This window comes from Populus euphratica, unplaced genomic scaffold (genome assembly GCF_000495115.2).
Source record: "Populus euphratica unplaced genomic scaffold, PopEup_1.0 scaffold443.1, whole genome shotgun sequence".
NCBI lineage: Eukaryota > Viridiplantae > Streptophyta > Magnoliopsida > Malpighiales > Salicaceae > Populus > Populus euphratica.
The window spans coordinates 111,815-132,007 of record NW_011500327.1 but is presented as its reverse complement, the minus strand read 5'-3'; the positions used below and the strand labels follow the sequence as shown (position 1 = coordinate 132,007).

General features: G+C 28.2%; 1 protein-coding gene across 1 annotated transcript; it reads right to left on the bottom strand.

Annotated features, from left to right (window-relative positions):
• Positions 1 to 9,938: 9,938 nt before the first annotated feature.
• Positions 9,939 to 11,951, bottom strand: FKBP13 (FK506-binding protein 13). The gene is made up of 5 exons (XM_011009924.1): positions 11,493 to 11,951; positions 11,157 to 11,249; positions 10,635 to 10,695; positions 10,478 to 10,546; positions 9,939 to 10,303 (listed from the first exon to the last, which is right to left on the bottom strand). The coding sequence occupies exons 1-5, from the start codon at positions 11,850 to 11,852 to the stop codon at positions 10,239 to 10,241; spliced, it is 648 nt and encodes a 215-aa protein (XP_011008226.1). The 5' UTR covers positions 11,853 to 11,951; the 3' UTR covers positions 9,939 to 10,238.
• Between the last annotated feature and the right edge of the window lie 8,242 nt (positions 11,952 to 20,193).

Sequence of the window (20,193 nt, the reverse complement as noted above, 5' to 3'; positions counted from 1 at the left end):
GGGGGGGGGGGGGGGAATGGCTAGGGAGGACGTGTGGTGTGAGCGAAAGTGGACTTTACTATGGTCTTTTCAGGTGGAGAGTCTACAAGGAATATAGTTTTCAGTTTGGTGTTGGAATCATAAATCTCTTGCTAACTTAAATAATAAAGTTGTATTTTAGAGAGGAAGAGAGATATTTATTGGAAAATTGAAGGGAGCGTTTACTTTTAGCTTGGAGTCTTTGTATATCCCATGGAAATGAAAATAATTCTAACGTGAAGGGAACGGCATGGGAGTGGAAGGAAGGGGGAGGGGAAGGGAGGAGTAAAAGTGGGGCTGGGGGCGGACGGAGTCAGTAGAACTACCGAACCTTTTTCTATAGGGTGCAACTACTTGGAACTTGAAACTGAGAGTGATTGGAGAAGCGTAAGCGATCGGAGATGGAGACATGTTAAAAAGTAGTATTATTTATTATTATTTGAATAGGAAATTCATGTTGCTGTTTAATTTTTTTTTTTAGTTGGAATGATTTCTTCAATTGTAAGGAAAGTGGGATTTTTTAGCAATTTGTTATTAGTACTATTTATTTATGCACCAAAAATGAGCTGGTCCTATTTTGGTGGAGATTTGTACACAGCCAGCATGAAGAGGGGAATTTTAAAAAATAAATAGAGAGGCAAGTGGAAATAATATAAGATGATCATATATAAAAAACAAGCAAAAAAAAATAATACCAACACATTTAAACCCATTAAGCTGGTGATCTAGTCATTTAATCTGAAATAATAAATTTAAAGAAATTTCAAAACTTAACTCTCAACAAATCAAAATCAAATATTAAAAAATAAAATTAAAAAAATAAAATATAACATAAAAATAATAATTATAAACCAAAAAAACCTTGAGTATGCTTGGGTCAAGGTGTGGGTGTGGTGATGGGGAGGTTATTGTTTTTATGTTTTAAAAATATTTATGAAAAAAATAAAAAAAACTTTATTTTTTTACTATAAATTAAAAAATTCTTAGTATTTTTAGATCATTTTGATACGTAGATATCAAAAATAATTTTAAAATAATAAAAAATATATTTTGATACATTTCAAAGTAAAAAACAATTTGAAAAATAATCATTATCACATTTTTAAATAACATATCCTTCATATGCCCTCTCGAATGTAGATATGGATTATGTTACAAAGGATATCTTAAAAAAATAAAAAATAAAAGACAACAATATTTGAAATATAATAGTGATTGCTTTTAAAAATATTTTTTTAAAAAAAATATATTAAAATAATTATTTTTTATTTTTTAAAATTTATTTTTAACATTAGCATATATATAAAATCATTAAAAAATATTAATTTAAAAATATTTTTTAAATACAAAAACAAAAATAATCTAAATATATTATCAAAGATAATTTCGGGCTAGGATAGGTCTATTATTAAGGATATCAAAGGTGTTGAAAGTAATTGTTAAAGGGTGGTTTTTAGTGGATTATGGATGGCTTAGGTGTTTTGATTGTTATTTAGGATGGTTTTGATTGATTTGTTGAGTGACTTGTTAGGAGTTTGTTTTAATGGTTGGTTGTTGATGTTTTAGAATTTATATGTCTGCTTAGTAGCTTTGGATTCAGCCACCAAACAGGATCCAATAATGTTAAGTCGGACTACTTAATAGGATTCAATAATGTTGGGTCTTTCTGTCCGGTCAGATCCAACAATTTATGAAAAAAAACTTGGGTTCATTACCCAACCACACCTAATATCTTTACATTTGGTGGAAAGTTAAACTCAAAAACATTAAGTCTTATTGGGTGGCAATGAAGCTAGACCCAGCAACACTTTTTTACTAAAAATCAATAAAAACAACGCCTCTTGGTACAATAGTATTTTTCACAATATAAATACTATATATTTATAATATGATCCACAGTATAAATATTTTATGTGCATAATTTTTTTTACTAGGTCTTGTTATAGAGTCAGATTCAATGTATGTTTTGCTTGGAGCGAACATTCTTCAAAATAATTTTAGGTCTGATTATGAGTGAGATCTAGTAACATTTTTTTATTGAAAAAACAGCTAAATCACATGGTACTATGATATTATTTATAGTATAAATATTTTATATCTATAATATTATTCACAGTATAATTAATTTATATTTGTAGTTCCTACATAGTGTTTTTCTCATGTCATAGAATAATGTATATAAAAAATATTATTGTTCTTCAATAATCCGATTATTACAGTATAAAAAATTGAAAACTTCAAATTCCAATGGAACAAGTAACATATATTTAATGGGTTTATTATTTAAACATCCAGCTTTTAATTGAAGAACAGTGCAACTGTTTTCCCATTTAAAAAGTTAACAACAAGTGCAACTTTACATATCTTATTACTTCAATCCACTTGGGTGGTTTAATAAACATGGGGGAATAGTTTTTTTATTTATTTATTGTGAAGGTATATTTATATAGCTTGCTTCTTAATTATACCAAGTTATTCTTTGAGAGGGTTTTAAAAAATACATTTTACATCAATAGATCTGGTATATTCATAAAAAGCTAATAAATTCTCCTGAGTTTTAATCTTTACATTTAAATTTAATAAATTGAGCAGATTCTTACACCAATCTCCTGTAATCCAAGGTATAGAATGAAAAGGAATTTTAATATTCAATTTTAAATGATAAAACATAAAAAAATCAATTATTAAAAAAATAGTTAAATAATACATTTATTTTGTTTTATTTATTAATAGTAGAATAATATTTTTAGCTTAATCTATATATAAACTCTTTGTATTTAGGTTAAATAATGTATTTTAAAAAATTAATTAAGGAGAATTCTAGGTTTTTTTATATTCATATTTATTTTATGTTAACCAGATTATTTTAACAAGAATAAAAAAAGTACCATTTTCTTATAAGTTTCTCCCTGGTGTTATAATAATTTATTTTATTTTTTCAATGAAAGGATAACAAACCTACCATTCTCTTCTTTCCTTATTCAAACTCACAATATATATATATATATATATATATATAGAGAGAGAGAGAGAGAGAGACATAAGCCAGACTAAATCGTTCAAATGAATTGAAAGAAAGGAATGACGAAGAAGTACACAAAACGATCGCTATTTAATTTTCTTTCTTTCCCTTTTTTTTCACTTTTTATTAACGCAAATTTAGCTTATCACTAGGTTGAGGTACGCGCTTTGCTATAGGTAATATCAGAACTCAGCTACTATATTAAAAAAATATGAATATTATTTTTATTTTTATTTTTATTTTTATTTTTATTTTTGAATGCAATAAATATTTGTAATAAAAATTAAAACTTATTTAGTATATCAAATAAAATTAATCAACTCATAAAAAAGATAAGGAAAAAAAAAGAGCAAATTAACATCAAAAGCAATGCTTAAAACACAACACTGCACACATCGTCATAAAAAAAAACAAAAACTGCAGATAAATTCAACCACACGAATAAAAGCTTATCATTAACAGCCAAACAATCCTGCATGCACCGGCCAAATGCTATGAAGTGCCTATACATGTCTCATCTATTTTTTTTTCTTAATATTTTTTATTTATTTAAAAAATAATTGTCCTCGAAATAACATAAATATATAAAAAAAAAAATATTTATTTAAAAAATAATTGTCCTCGAAATAACATAAATATAAAAAAAAATGAGATTGGCAAGATAATCATTAAAATGTGCAAATAAGAATAAAAATGACCTTGAATGGAAGTTTAATATTCTTTGTTTTTTAAGGGTAATTTAATAATTATATTATGCTATTTCTGTTTAATTTTATAATGATTAATAAACCATGTGCAAAGATTATAGTGCCCTTAAAAACAAGTTAATCGATTTTTTATTAGAAGAGTAAAAATGTTATAATATTATAGAGGTGAATGGTAAATTAAATCTATTACCATAGTGTTTTTCTTTTCGTTTTAGTCTTATTTACTGAAATTCATTTAACGGTACTATTCTAATCCTCTTATATGATTTATCGAGCATGTGATAACTTGTTATATATTTTAATTTTTTCGGAACAAATATTTTTAGATTTCTTCAACTGCTACAGGTTATACATGTGTAGATGACACATCCTGTCAATGCTTAATTAAGATTTCAAATATATATATATGAGAGTCAAGAAAATAAAATATTTTGAAAATAAGGAACATATATAGATGATGAATTGACTGAAGATGTCCCGTGCCTACGAAGTCCTTTTCTCGGAAGGTCAGGGCAGTAGAAAAAAGACGGAAGTAACAGCCCGCCTTACAAAGCAAGTTGAGTGTCTCAAGGGTTAACCAAGCATTAAGAAAAATCAAACACATGATGTAAGAGCTTTTAAAAATATAATTATAATTATTTTTTAAAATATTTTTTATTTCAAAAAATTATTGTTCTTAAAATATTTTTTATTTAAAAATAATTTATTGTTAACATCAATATAGTGAAATAATATAAAAAATATTAATTTAAAATAAATAAAAAATAATTTAATTTTTTTAAAATTACTTTTAAAATACTAAAACATACAAAAGCTCAATTACCTCCAAGAGTCAACGAGGCAATCTAGTCTGTTCAATATTAAATTATATCACTACATCTTTTCACTATTTTTGAATAAAATAACAATTATACAATTTTTGATACTTTTAAAACCCTCGTCGTCACTCTTAGCATCATATAGCATACTAATAATTTATTATTATAAGAAGATCGACCCGTTTATTATTGTTATGTGATGTTACATATGTTGTCATCTTATGTCCTCATTTTATTATTATAGAGAAGGGAGGGTCCATTGCCGCGGCCTCCTTCCATTTTATATTTTCTATTGATTAAAAAGATCCACGCCGTATAATTTTACATTTAAAATTATAATCGGATATATATGGTACTTGAAAATACATCAAATCAATATATTTTTTAATAATTTTAATATGTTGATGTTAAAAATAAAAAAATTATTTAAAAATATTTTTACATAGAAATTATTTTTATTAGGCATGTAATTTTCAATTTAAAAAAAAGAAAAAAAATATTGCATGAATTTTAGATTTAGAACCAGTACAAACAGAGTATTTTTCGGAACAGAACCGCGTCCAATAGAATGAGAGTGACATGTCTTTCCAGATAAGGACAATAATGGAAGGCGAAGTATTCTAGAAAGGAAGCGTTAAGGGGAATCTCTTGACTTGGCTCGTACAAGGTAGAGTAGCTCTCATTTTCGCTTTCGGGGGGAGACTTTTCAATCTATTTACTAAACTTTCCGTTCGTAAATAATTTGTTTTTGCTTTGGTAGTTGATAAACTTAAAATTTATCTTCTCTCTTTAGTATGTTAAATATTATTTTTCGTACTGAATCTCGTTTATTTTTTTATATAGATTTTGTTTTTTTGTTTTTTTATTTATATTTATTTTATTTGAAATGATTTATAAAATTAAACTTTTTTAAATTTAATTTTTATTCTTCTTATTGTTATATATTTTGATTCCAATTTGCTATATATTATTATTTTAAATTTAATTTTTATTCTTTTGATTGTTATATATTTTATTGTGAATACTTTTCTTAAATGAGCTTATTTTTTAATTTTATTTATTAGCTTTTAATTTTATTTTGTTTTCCTACCAAATTTGGTCTTTATTTCTTAATTGCTATTTGTTTTATTTTGACATACTTTTTTAAGTTTAATTAGTTTTAAATATTTAATTGATTGAAAAATGAGATTTTTAGTTAAATTCAAGTTTAGAATTTCATTGATTGCAAGTTTTGGAGATTAACCCAAGTTTAAGACATTCGCATAGGGTTACTTGATTTTTATTTTTATTTTTTAAAACTTATATGTTTTTAGTTTTATCATTTAATATTTATTTAATTGGAGATCATCTCCTTTATTTTTTTCTTTCTATAAGATTTTTTACTAATTTTAAAAATACCTGAAGTTATCTCGAATGTTTTTTTATTGTCGTTCTTTGTTAAATTAGCTATTTAAAATAATTTATTTTTTAATAAAATTAAATTAATTGATTATGAGATGTTCATTTCATTTGCTTTCTGAGTTGTTGCTCTTACAACACGTATTACTTCTTTTGATATTATCATACATCATTTTATAATAATATTATAATTATTTTGATAAATTTTTTTTGGTGGTGAGGTGTTGATAGTGGATTGACAATGAATCTTTAATAAGCTTTTTTTTTATTTTTTTATTGCTATTTTTTTTTGTTTTATTTATTATTAAAATTGTTTTTTAAAAATATTATTAAATTAATTGATCATATAAACCCAAACAAGTGAATGGCCATGTTCCAGATTTTTGGACTTTTAAAAAAATATTGGTATCGCTTTAGCATATATTTTTTACATTGAAAAAAACTTAATTCTGCCCGTAGTATTCAGCGCACGGCCCCTGTATAGTCCAACGCTATGACACAACTATGGATATAATTGCCATCATCAAAAAGAGTTTAGAGCTACTGTGCCGCCTTCCAAATCGATAGAAGCTGAAACAACATATGCATAACGTGTGTACATATACACAAATATATTTATATAATAATGCACCCATGACTTAGACGTATTCACGTCCTAATATTTTAAAACCTAGCATATTAATATCCCTAAGATAAAAAATTTTTTAAAAAAACCCTAACATATTGATATATTTGTGTTGAGTATAGCCGTTAAAATGATTTTGGTTTGCATGCTAGACTCCTGTACTTTATTTATTATGCCTTGTATTTACTGGTCAAGATACAAATTCATTGGCCACAGAGACCCAACAATTCCAATCTTGTGATATGATCGGATAAGTCATGCCGGATTTTCTTAAAAATACTGACAAGAAATTAACACTAACAAAATCAAGATAAGCTTATTTTATTTAACGAAATCCACTAGTTTAAACGCAGGCTACATCATTCCTTACCTAATCAACAGTTGACCCAGATGAATTTGATGTATAATTATAATTTAACGGAAACTTCTAATAGTTTTTTGTTTTTGAAGAAAGATCCAAGGAGAAAGCCAGAAGGGAGGTGTTATTCAGGAATGGTGTTAAGTGTCCTACAAAAGGAGAAATGACCCATCCCTTTCTTTCATCTTCATGTTATCAAGCTATGAGGCTGGAAATAGCTTTACGATGCCCAAGATTGAATGTTATATCTTGAATCGAATTCTCCTCCTTTTTTGTGCTACTTTAAGGAAATATGCCAAATAACTTGAGAGAGACAAGGTCAAGAAATCAACTTGCTCAGGAAATTTGTTGATATACAGCCCACGCGGCCATGCCCCGAAGCTCAATTTTTCAGAATGTTGAGAAAAGTATGAGCCCATAGTAGGTCCATGTCCCTTGTGGGAAAAGTTCAGGATGTGTTTGCAAATGCAGAAAAACCTAACCCTTCTCAACAACTTAACCCTATGCTGCGGGCTGCCTGAACCCAAAGAAAAAAAAATCCTGTGACCTGTGTTCTTTTTTGTCCATCATTCTTACGTTGTCCTCAGGTTCGACCATTCCATGAGTACATAACAGAGTTCATAAAATGCTACGAAGAACTGTACGAGTAGTTTTTGTAAGAAATATGCCCCTCCATTTTCTCTGTCAGCTGTGATTCAGGAATCAAATATGACAACAACAATGACAGCAGATGGAACTGCGCTAGACCCCTTCATTTCTCGTGTTCCATACATGATATGAACGCCTTCAACAATCGACAATCCTTGCGTTCATTTGAGATAGCGGACCATTTATGAGATGATTCGTAAAATTGAAAACCCATCACTGTTGGAAAACTTCACCGAAATTATCAGTTTATGTAGTTAAATATTTCTCCTCCTGATCCTCTCCCCTTTCCACCGCTCTTCCTTTATGCCAGCATCAACTTCTTTTTTAGCTTCTTCCTTATTGGCTTCAACGACCTCTAAGTTTGATTTTCACCATCCATTTCTATATCTGTTGCAGGGCCAAACCATGATCAAAGTCATTATATTTGAAATTTGTACGTACTATCAGAAAATATATACAGTCAGTGACTTCTTGTAACTTTTAAATATCAATCTACTGCTGGTTGTAATAAAACTTGAAAAAGAGGAAAAAGAATGAAGAATCAGAAACATGAGAAACCAGAAAATCTGTGAGATCATCGATTGACTTTTAGAACATACGTGTGAATTCTAATATTGGTAAAAAAAAAATCTACTTAAATGCGAAAACAGTGTAATTTAATAATCACGGAAATTGTCAATGAAATCATGCTTATGGTACCTATATGGCACAATTGTATCCATCTGCTTCTCAAAAGATCTACATAAATTAAAAAACAAGATTTTATTGATTCATGCAGCCCGGCAGATCAACCTGTAGATCTGACAACTGGGTGCTTGGCCCAACCCAGGTTTGACTTCAAATCAGTCTCCCTTTTTTTAACCAAAAGGATGTTGTTTCGGTTTTTCAGGGTATTTTCCCCCTAAACAACACCATTCCCGTTTAAAATATACTCAGAATAGTGGTGTCGATACATCAGGATGGTCATCAAGGGCCTGTAAAAGGCCAATTACGATGGGACCTTTTGCACTGAAATTATCTTAGTCGCCTTCTCATCATCTTTGCAAGGAGAAAAGGAAACACAAAAAACTCCTAAATCAACAACCAAGACATGTGAAGGATACAGTAAAAAGTACAAACTCTAATTGAGGATGTAATGATTAAGCCTGGAAAAACTTCCGACCCTCTAATGTTATGTAAATAGTGTTTGTTATTATGATAAGTGATTTATACTTTAAAATAAATTAAAATTGTATTTTTTATTTTTTAAAATTAATACATCAAAATAATTCAATAATAATAATTAATTACACCACAAAAACTATAATCCGTCTTCATCAGGTTACTAAAATATATATATATATCTTCACACAACACACTTATCGTTGTCTTCTTAACGTCAATACCAATTATAATGTCACAACATGTAACAAATGTCAGTACTCCCATTCAAAAAAACTTTAATTCCTACGATCCAATCCATTAATCTTTACATAAACATGGTAGACGAAAATAAAATCCACTTCACTTCTAATTCACATACACACAACATTAGAAACCAACTTCATTTTCTAATTTATATCCACATAAATTATCTTTCATAACGAATTAAAATTCAATTTTCATTCCATTTAAAATTTGCTTAAAATGTTGTTTTGATTATTTTTCAAAGTGCTTTTTATTTTTAAAAATTATTTTAGGATTAGTGAATCAAAATGATCCAAAACAAAAAAAAATATTAATTTTTAATAAAAATTAAATTTTTAAAAATTACCAATTAACACGTGTCAGTATATAAAAATTACTTTGAAGAGGTTCATACACCACAGGTTCTATGTCCAGCCGTTGTCCAGATTAAATCCTACAAGCCAAGCCCAAAAGGAGCCTAGCAGTAACTCAAGACAACCCAAACGACAAGGTCTTTCAATAATGAGCATATATTATTTTGATCGCGTGATGAAGTTATTCATAATAAAAATGACAATTCCTAAAAAGTTAAAGAAATAAAATTTGATAAAAATATATCACAATAAAAATATATTTTAAAATACCAATATTATTAGAATAAAAAACTCTCATCCAATAAATATCATTTCATGAATAAAAAATATAAAAAATACACTAATAAGTTACTTATATCTTATCAAGTCAAATTTATTATGTGTTTCATTAAAAAGTAAAAGAAACATATTACATTATACAAAATATAAGTTTATTTTATAAATTTATAGCTTCTAGAATACTTTAATTATTAAAATAAATATAATGAAAAAATTATAAGTAATCATAAATCTTTTGTTGATTTTTTTATTTTTTTTTTGAAAAATGTAAGGTGTGGTGTCAAATTCAAGATTTAACAATGCAATGCTAAACACCGCCGCTGGTTAGGAGAGAATAGCAAAGTCTTTGATATACATGTTGGTTCACCTCCACCAAAATCTCATACAACTTTCTGATTAATTGATGAAATCATATGCCCGCGGACCTCCTATAATTTATCAAACACAACCTTCAACGCTATTCATCCTCAGAATTACACCAATATCTTCATTCCATCTGAAATTAATTAAGATACCATCTCAAACTGGTATTAGAATCCGAAGAAACAAGCAAAACATGTAATTCTCTTCACAATTCAAAAGGGAAGCTGATCAGGAACAAAGTTTCAAGACTTTCCAATGAACTCTACATCGAATAACAGGACTGAATCTGGAGGAATGATGCAAGAACCTGCATTAGTTATGTAACCTATGAGAATTCTCTTTTTCAACAGCCCAAATACCATCATAAAAACAAGTTCTATCGGTTAAAAAACACTGAAAGCTATTTATATATTTATATATAACAAGTGCAAAATTATATTTAGTTGTGAAGTATCTGTAAACCAAGGGGATGCTTAATCACCTCCTTTGCATCCAGCCCCTCTCATGCCATATGCCAGTTCTGGAGGGAGCTTCAATTTACGTTTTCCACCTAAAATCCATCAAAGATAACATGGTTGATATTGTCAGATATTCAAAATACAACCAAGAAGCTACTGTTTTTATATATTTTCTCGTACCAGCTAGCATAGGAGGAATTCCATCACCACCTAGAATACCTTGGTCCCAGCCTTTGATGACCTATTGGGTTGATTTAAAGGAGCTGTGAGTTTAGAAATTAATCATCCAAAACCAGCAACACTGCTCCACGGTCTGTAACCGTAACATAATGCAAACCAATATATGAGAAATTCCTGCCATTCCGACCAGTTTTATGATTCACCTTACACTCTTTTACCAACAACAATGCAATCAATTGACTGCTGTTCTTATCCTTGAAAATGAGAAATTTCCAAAAAAGCTTCCGGTATGAATTAACATATCAAACTAAAGTACTAAAGGGAAAATCTTAAGAGAGGTGACCACTTTATTTAGGAAATTAAATTCATATTCCAAGACATTAGACATGTAATGTATTTAGATTCATCCCAGATTGAGACTTTTATATTCCAAGAATATCAATTGATTCATCATTTAATCCTTTCCCCCACAACCACAGCAAAAAGTTTCAAGAAGAAGAGATTATATAGACATTCGCATACCTCACCAACCCCAACTCGAAACGTGAGAGGCTTTCCACGATTGTAGCTGCTATCGAAAATCTTTCCACTCTCCAATTTCCCGACATAATGTGCCTGTTCATATGTTCATCCACATAATAAAGTACCCGGGTAAGCATATAAAAACGGCAAATCTCCAACATATCTCGTTCTTTAATGTTACTCAATGACCATGGTAAAACTGGCTTAGATGTACATGTTACAGATCAAATTTGAAATTGGCAAATGGTGCCAGCACACAAAACCTTATGATCACAACGATTTTGATTTTCTACTTTTCTTTTAAACTGGCTGAAAAAAAAAAAGGAAGATAATTACCTTAATGAGCTGTCCCTTGACAGCCTCAGGGCCAGTGCCCACAATTTTGTCACAGAAGGCAAGACCCGAAGGAGCAACTGTTAGCTCACATGGAGCTTCTTCTGCTGTTGCAATGTGCTGTTGTTGCAAGAGAACATCAAGAAAGCCTGCGCAGAAGCCAAGACCAATTGCTTCTCTTCTCTTGAAAAAAGTGTGGCTTTCTTTCGGCTGCAGTTGTCGAGAAAAGTTTTCTTGGCTGTGGCTCGAGAATTTGATACTCGATACTTTAGTTGTGTCAAGATTCTTTGCAGGCAGTGTTGTATTGGGTGTGCTGAGGTTTCTGGGAGTGTAATTCCCAACCGAAAATGCCAATGAGTTCATGTCCACTGCCAGAAATTTCAAAGAGATAAACTTGTTGAAATAGCAGTGGTGGGACTGTTAAAAAGAATGCTATCAAGATTCAAGCATTATCCACTCTTCAATCAGAAAAATACATGGCCCTACTTTTCACCGACTCTGAAGCCCTGTAAGAGCCCAAATATGTGGCTGGACACCGAGCACAGCTTAGCTTCTATAATTACTGAGTTAACTCAGCAATTTCATGTTTCACAACTTTACTTGTGTAAAGTCTTAATTCCAATTGATTTTGATATTTATTTGAAAACGAAATTTAATTGTAATCAATATAAAAAAAATTAATAAGTAGGTAGGTGTAAATGGTTTTCAATTTTCAAGATCTTGATGCTTTTTTTAGCGTTGAAATACAATTTCAGATTTTCAATTAGTAACAAATATATATATCCTTACCCTTTTGAGTGGAAGATCATGGGATGAATAACCACATGTGTGCCTTTGTGTTTTAATTTATTTTTTGAGTGGAAGATCATGGGATGAATAACGACATGTGTGTCTTTGTGTTTTATTTAAAAAAAAAATTATTTTTTATTTTTTATTACAAATTAATATTTTTTTTGTGTTTTTAGATCATTTTGATGCACTTGTATCAAAAATAATTTTTTAAAAATAAAAAAAAATTATTTTAATATATTTTTTAATAAAAAAATATTTTGAAAAGCAACTGAAATCACATTCTCAAAAAAATTATAAGTAGTTAGCTAGACAATAAAACAAAAAAAAAAACCTAAATCTCAAATACATTGAAGAAATGGACACAACTACAACAATACAAAATTCAAGGATGAATATAGAAGTATACAATTAATACAATTTAAAAAGCAATTTTTAACAAAAATAAAAAATCATAAAATAATAATTAATTTAAGACAACTATTTAAAAATTTCACAATACAAAAAAAAAATTACTTTAACTAAATATTCATGTGCATTAAAAAAAAATTGCTTATTAGGTTCATATATAATTATTCATGAAGTAATTTCTACTATTTCCATAAAAAGCTCTAATCTTACTTGCAAATATGACATGTGATATAAATTTCTAAGTATCTTTGTAATTATCTATTTAAAAAGGATTTTATTTTAAAATATTAATAAATAAATAAAATTTAAAAAAGATGAAGGCCTAATAAAATAAAGTACATGCACAACTAGGCATGAAAAGACCTCCTAGACACACATTTTTTTTTCGAGAAAGAAAACTATGAATAACGTTGTTTATCTAAACAAATGATATATTGTGTGCTATAATACTTTTTTGTTATCTTTGATGGCTAGAAATTAAGATATGAGTTTTTGAATTTTTAAAATTGAGATTTTAACTAGTTTTCATCTAAAACCATTGAAGAGAAGCTTCCGTAATTCTATTTTAAAAAGAACATATTTTAATCAACTAAAAACTTAAAATTAAATCAAAATAATGTTTTTGGATCTTATTCTATTTTTTTAGCATAATTAAAAGGTCAAACCATTTTCATTAAATTTTTCTCTTCAAGATAAATCCATTAACAATATGATCAATGTTTTTTGTTTTTTCCAAAATGAAATTGACCATAAGTTTTATCTCTCGTCTCCTTTTTGGTAACTATCTCTCACCTCCATTAATTATTATAGATGATAATATAAGAGAAATTAACTTTATGATTGAAATATAAATTTTTAAACTAACAAGGATCAAAGTGTAACAATACAAACCATTTTAGCAATACAAAAAAAATTATCCTTTTTTTCTTTAATTTTGACTGATCTTTGTTTTTTTCAATTATTTTAACTATAACCTATAATTCTTTTTCGTAACAATGATACATAATGTAAATGAAGAATACATAATCCTTGGAATAATATATATGCGAGCACAACAAAACACATCCCAACATCTATAAACTACAACACCCGAAAAAAAAAAAGTGATGGCCGAAGTGTAAAGATAAAAAAAAATTGTGGAAAAAGGAAAAAAAGCTATGAATAATGATGTGATCTATTAACGAGTCTCAAAAAAATATTATTTTAATATACTTTTTAATGGAAAAACATTTTAAAAAGCAATTGAAATCACATTCTTAGACAGATTTCAAGTAGTTAGCTAAGCAATAAAAAAATAAAAAACCTAAATCCTAAATACATTGAAGAGATGGACACAACTACAACAATACAAAATTAAAGGATGAATATAGAAGTATATAATTAATATGATTTGAAAAGCAATTTTAAAAAAAATAAAAAATCATAAAATAATAATTAATTTAAGAGAACTATTTAAAAATTTCATAATAAAAAAATAAAAAAATTACTCTAACTAAATATTCATGTGCATTTAAAAAAAACAATTGCTTATTAGGTTCATATATTTATCTCATTCATAAAGTAATTTCTAGTATTTATATAAAAAGCTCTAATCTTACTTGCAAATATGACATGTGATATAAATTTTTAAGTATCATTGTAATTATCTATTTAAAAAGGATTTTATTTTAAAATATTAATGAATAAATAAAATTTTAAAAAGTTGAAGGCCTAATAAAATAAAATACATGCACAATTAGGCATGAAAAGACCTCCTAGACACACTTTTCTTTTTCAAGAAAGAAAACTGTGAATAACATTGTTTATCTGGATAAATGATATATTGTGTGCTGTAATACTTTCTTGTTATCTTTGATGAATAGAAATTAAGATATGAGTTTTTGAATTTTTAAAATTGAGATTTTAACTACTTTTCATCTTTCATAATTCTATAAAAAAAACATATTTTAATCAACTAAAAACTTAAAATTAAATCAAAATAATGTTTTTGGATCTTATTCTATTTTTTTAGCATAATTAAAAGGTCAAACCATTTTCATTAAATTTTTCTCTTCAAGATAAATCCATTAACAATATGATCAATGTTTTTTGTTTTTTCCAAAATGAAATTGACCATAAGTTTTATCTCTCGTCTCCTTTTTGGTAACTATCTCTCACCTCCATTAATTATTATAGATGATAATATAAGAGAAATTAACTTTATGATTGAAATATAAATTTTTAAACTAACAAGGATCAAAGTGTAACAATACAAACCATTTTAGCAATACAAAAAAATTATCCTTTTTTTCTTTAATTTTGATCTTTGTTTTTCAATTATTTTAACTATAACCTATTATTTTTTTTCGTAACAATGATACATAATGTAAATCAAGAATACATAATCCTTGTAATAATATATATGCAAGCGCAACAAAACACATCCCAACATCTATAAACTACGACACCCAAGAAAAACAAAATGTGATGACCGAAGTGTAAAGATAAAAAAAAACAATTGTGGAAAAAGGGGGAAAAAAAAGCTATGAATAATGATGTGAGCTATTAACGAGTCTTGAAGAACGGTGCCCCCACAATAAAAGTTTATTTTTATTTTATTTTTCAATACATATCCTTGTTTTTTATTTTTATTTTTCTTGTATGAATAGTATATGCACAATAAAAGAATCATTAACACCACCGATCTAGTGTTTAAAGTTAAAGTTTGAAGAATTTCAAGATAGTTTTAGTATGATAGACAAAGATGTATTACCAAAAAGAACCTTTACGTTGTTGTTAAAAAACAATCACTTCACTATATATTTTGAGTTCAATTAGGAGATTTTGATCTAGAACGTGCATGTGAGAATAAAAAAATACCTGGGCTGGCAAACAAGGAAACACATAGCCTTTAGTATAGTAGAATTGATTTTTTTCAACATGAAAAAGATTAATGCAAGAGATTTTAATTAAATGATCAAATATGCTATCTAATGATAATATATATAATTTTTAATCTAACCATTAAAATATATTAAAATTTTTTTAGAAGATTCTAGAATTAATCATGTTTTTTATATAATTAAAACCTTATTACCATTTAAGGTCGTTAACACCTCCAAATTAGGCTAAGAATTGTTGTGTTTATTAGTTTTGTTATTTTCCTAGTTAGTTTCAAGTTTTTAGCATTATTTTCAGGTTATATGTTGCTTTTATATTTATATTTAAATTTTGATTATCTTGTGAAGGTTGTTTTAAGGTATATTTATAGATTATTAAAAAAAATTCTTTAATAATAAAATTATAAATTAGAGATTTTTGGTGATACATTCGTCTAAAACTTCCATCTTTCTTATTTTTTGATTTTTATCTTTCTTATTTTTTGATTTTGATTTTTTTTTATTGTGGCACTTACCAAACATTTCAACCACACATCTATAAAGCCTCAACTTTCTCGCGGTCAATAACCATAATCAACCAGTACTCGTTGAAGAAACAACAGTAAGAGGTGAACATTGGCAATACCTATATATCAAATATACATGTACGCACTCACGTGATAGTTGAAAGGCTATTATGACTTTTTAAATAAAAAAAATAAAAAATTGTAGTAATACTCAATATGAAAAATAAAATTAATAAATATCTTCTTTAAATAAACAAACCTAATAATATCAAATATAAAAATAAGAACAGTAAAAATAAAAACTAAAACCACTGAATAAAAAAATAAAATTGTCCTTCACTGTGAACACAAAACCTCCTTAGTAGAAAATCATCCTCTGCCAAAGACCAGCTGACATAATAAAAAAATAAAAGATAATAGAGTTTCTTATATGCCAAAATCTTAAAGATTAAAAACACTATAAGGAGACATCTAAAAATATTTCTTTTTTAATTTCAGTCTCCTTGCCATAAAGCTATCGTAATTATTTATATAGAGAAAAATAAAAAAAACACTAATAATACTAAATAAAAAAAACTATTATTTCAAATAAAAATCCGCAGAATTTTTAGCTTTCACCCTAAGATTATCATGTTGTCTCGCAATATGTTTTATTACAAAACTAATTTTTTAATATTTTAATATTATTTTGATTTTTTGTTATTCCATGATGAAAGACTTCATTCCCTTGAGACAGGCAGCTCCGTGACAAAAAAAAAACATTTAGACACGATCTGGATAGGCTACAACAGTACGTGACCCGTGCGAATGACAAACGGCATGCATGCTCTCGTTGAAAGAAGAAATTAACATGGAGATAGATATGAAGTTACTAATCGAAAAGGACACCGATATATCTCCTAATTAAAAAATAAAGAAGGTTCCAGAACATCTACGACAGTGCTAACTTTAGTCTATAGCAAGTATTAATCTTAACTAACTTACTAAAGATGCTGTGTAAGAAAAGTAAACATACGTACGTACGGACCAAATTAATTAAATGGAGGAGGGGGATGGTAATATATTAGTGTGGGGGTGAGGGGGCTATATGAGGAGTTATCACACATTATTGATAACTTGACAAGTGGGGATACTCAAGTTTGTTTGGCTTTTGATTATTAAAAACTTGACAGAGATAACGATGGAGTTGTCGGTAAAACTCTGTTCTAAAGATGGAATTTCTCGTAATGGAACGGTGGCCCAAACCGTCCATAAATTATCATCTAGAAGTTTAACCATGGAATTAAAGGCAAGACCCACTCCCCCGACATTCGCAAAAGAGAGCTTGATTGACTGCCCCAAAACCGAGGTGATTAAGGTCAAGGTTTTCATCAAGTGGCCACAGACAGGAACTGTGCTTACTGCTGCTGGAATAACTTCAGGTTGATCTGTGGTCCAGCCTCTCGAGTCTTGTTACAGTGATGCTTTGGTTTTTCGAGCTATCTTTTGGGCATCAGAATAAAATCTCCTCATGTAACCATTTCAATCTTTATATCATGAGTTTACTGTGATCTACGGTGATTATTTATTTTAATTTATTTTTTATTTAGTGATTGTGATATGAAAAAAAATATTTAAGAAGCACGTTGATATCAAGAAATTATTCTAGTAATTCAATATAATTTATTTATTTTTTAAAAAAACTTAGTTAAATAAAAAATAATTTTATAAAAAACTAGATAATTAAATTTTATAGAATTAATGGCCTGATTTGTAGGTTTAATGAGGTAACTTTGGACGTCGTTTTTTTTTCTTTTTATCATATAACTAGATAAATAATAATTTAAAAAAAAGTATTAATTTCAATAGAGTCTATTATCCGATTTATATATTAGATGTGTTGACTCGGGTTACCCGATTCATAAATTTGATAGGTTTACCCATCAAATCTCATATATATATATATATATATATAGTTTTTGGTCCTTTATTTTTTTAATTATTTTTTTTTATTTTACTCTTTTTTAATATTAGATTAGTTGAAAAATAAAATTCATTGTTTATTTTTATTTACTTTTTATAGGATTATCACAATTTCAAATAAACATCTTTTTTAGAATTGATACTTGATTTTACACACATCTATTTTTATCATAAAATTGAACAAAAAAAGATAATAAATTTATTAAAATCTTTGATCTAAGTCACATGATGACCAAGGTTAATTCAACCGGTATCGTCTCAATATTTTAAAAAATACCATCTTAAAGTTTTATAAAAAATTATACAATATTTTTACTAGTTATCCAAATTATTTTTGAATCTATTAAATTGATTGATTCACTTTGAGACAACTCTCACATGATTTAGTTGAAAACTCAAGCTAGACATGAAGTTGAGTAAATAAATTTTAAAATTAAACCGCTTGATTGAATTTAATGATATTGTCAAAAAAATCTTCATGTTATTAACATTTTTTAAGTTAAAAAAAATCTTACCCATACTTAGCTCCCTCTAAACACTGTTCACTTATTTAATTAAGGATATTCTCTATTATTCTCATCTATGCTAATACTATTAAAACTAAAACCCTTCTCGTTGATACTCAATTTTGTTTTTCACTTAAAATGGGATACAGGGTAATTTTTCCGTTAAAATTGGCAACTAAATTAATACTATTTAACTAATCTTTTGTTAGACGGAGGATGTAATTAGTAATTAGCTAGGTTTAAGCAAGTCATGCGCATGTAGACGTAAGGTTAAGGTTATAAATTAAGTGACACAGTGGAAAATGCAACCCAGATATATGGGCTTTGGAGATTTGCTAGCTAGGAGGCAACCTGCAATTGAAAACCTTATCGTATACGTCCTGGTTATTGCATCGAACAAACTAAGCTAATTCATGCTGTTGCTCATTCAATGTTTTTGTTTTTGTTTTTTAAAACATACCCTAGCTAGGTTTGAATATTTCCATGTATTTGTGTGTGTCTACTTGAGCTTTGAGCTAGGTATGTAGTTGTGATTATTATCACATGAGCTTTGAGTGGTTTGCCGACTGATCAACAAATATTAAAAGAAAGCTTTTAACAATTTGATCATTGTTTTATTACAGGAGGCTGCTTAAACTAAAAAACGCACAAGTATAGAGTATATGGAGAGCTGTATTTCAACAACGACTTGCCTAATGAGGACGAGGGACGAAGTCCGAGTCATGCCTTGACTTTCACCTCCCAAAAGAGAAAAAGAAGCTTGGTCGATTCTATGTATATATATGGTAAGATCTAGCTGCTTTAATTAAGTGCAATTATATATTAATTAGAGGGAAACCAAATTGACAACATTTTGTAAATGAAACCCAAAAGGTTGAAAGGACAGGTTTTTCTCCTAGAGTCTGTGTGCTAGATTATGTGTGACCTCGATCGTCGCTGCCTTGCTTTAGCACGCGATTCTCTCCCCTGAAAAGTATAAAAGGCCACAGAAAAAACAAGGAAAGCGAAGGGTGAAAAAGATGAAAGCAGACATATCCAATCATAATGATCTTCGTTGACATCAAGAAATTGGCACATCCAATCAGCTGTTTGAGTGAAGAACGGAGATCATAGGCCTACTAGATACATTTATATACATTACTTCCTACGTACACATGTACGAGCATGTGTGTGTGGTATATATGTACAGATATGGTATGTGCAGTGCTGTACTTTGAAAAAGGAAAAAGGGGAGACAGCACTCGGAGTGGAGGGCTTTTTCATGTTGAATTTTGATGCAAGAAATGATGTGCTTATCTTGAAATCATTAGGTTTTCCCCTAAATGGCCATATTATGATTAATCCTCCAACGTCCTTAATCATGTTCTTTCCCAATTGTGTAAGATCACCTTTTGTTTGGTCTATCTAGGTAGGTAGTATTCATTGCAACTCCACTGCTTTTTTGTTTTACTAGATTCAAACCAAAGAAGGGAAGGTTTTCGTTACCTTCACTTGTCAAACTTGGTTCATGCTCTAACATGTTTTTGCTGCGCGTGCGGGCACGCACATTTAGTTGCGGGGTTTGGGTTTTTTTACATGAAAATGATGTTTAGTTACTGTATATGTGTTCTTTTTTTAAAATCACGCAACTTAGGTTATAAATCCATCAAAA

Excerpts from the sequence above, each read along its gene's own strand:
- FKBP13 (XM_011009924.1), bottom strand. The coding sequence starts at position 11,852 with ATGAACTCATTGGCATTTTCGGTTGGGAATTACACTCCCAGAAACCTC. Across the intron at positions 11,250-11,492 it reads TCAAGGGACAGCTCATTAAG|GCACATTATGTCGGGAAATT; the intron begins GTAATTATCTTC and ends ACATATGAACAG. Across the intron at positions 10,696-11,156 it reads TTCGAGTTGGGGTTGGTGAG|GTCATCAAAGGCTGGGACCA; the intron begins GTATGCGAATGT and ends TCAACCCAATAG.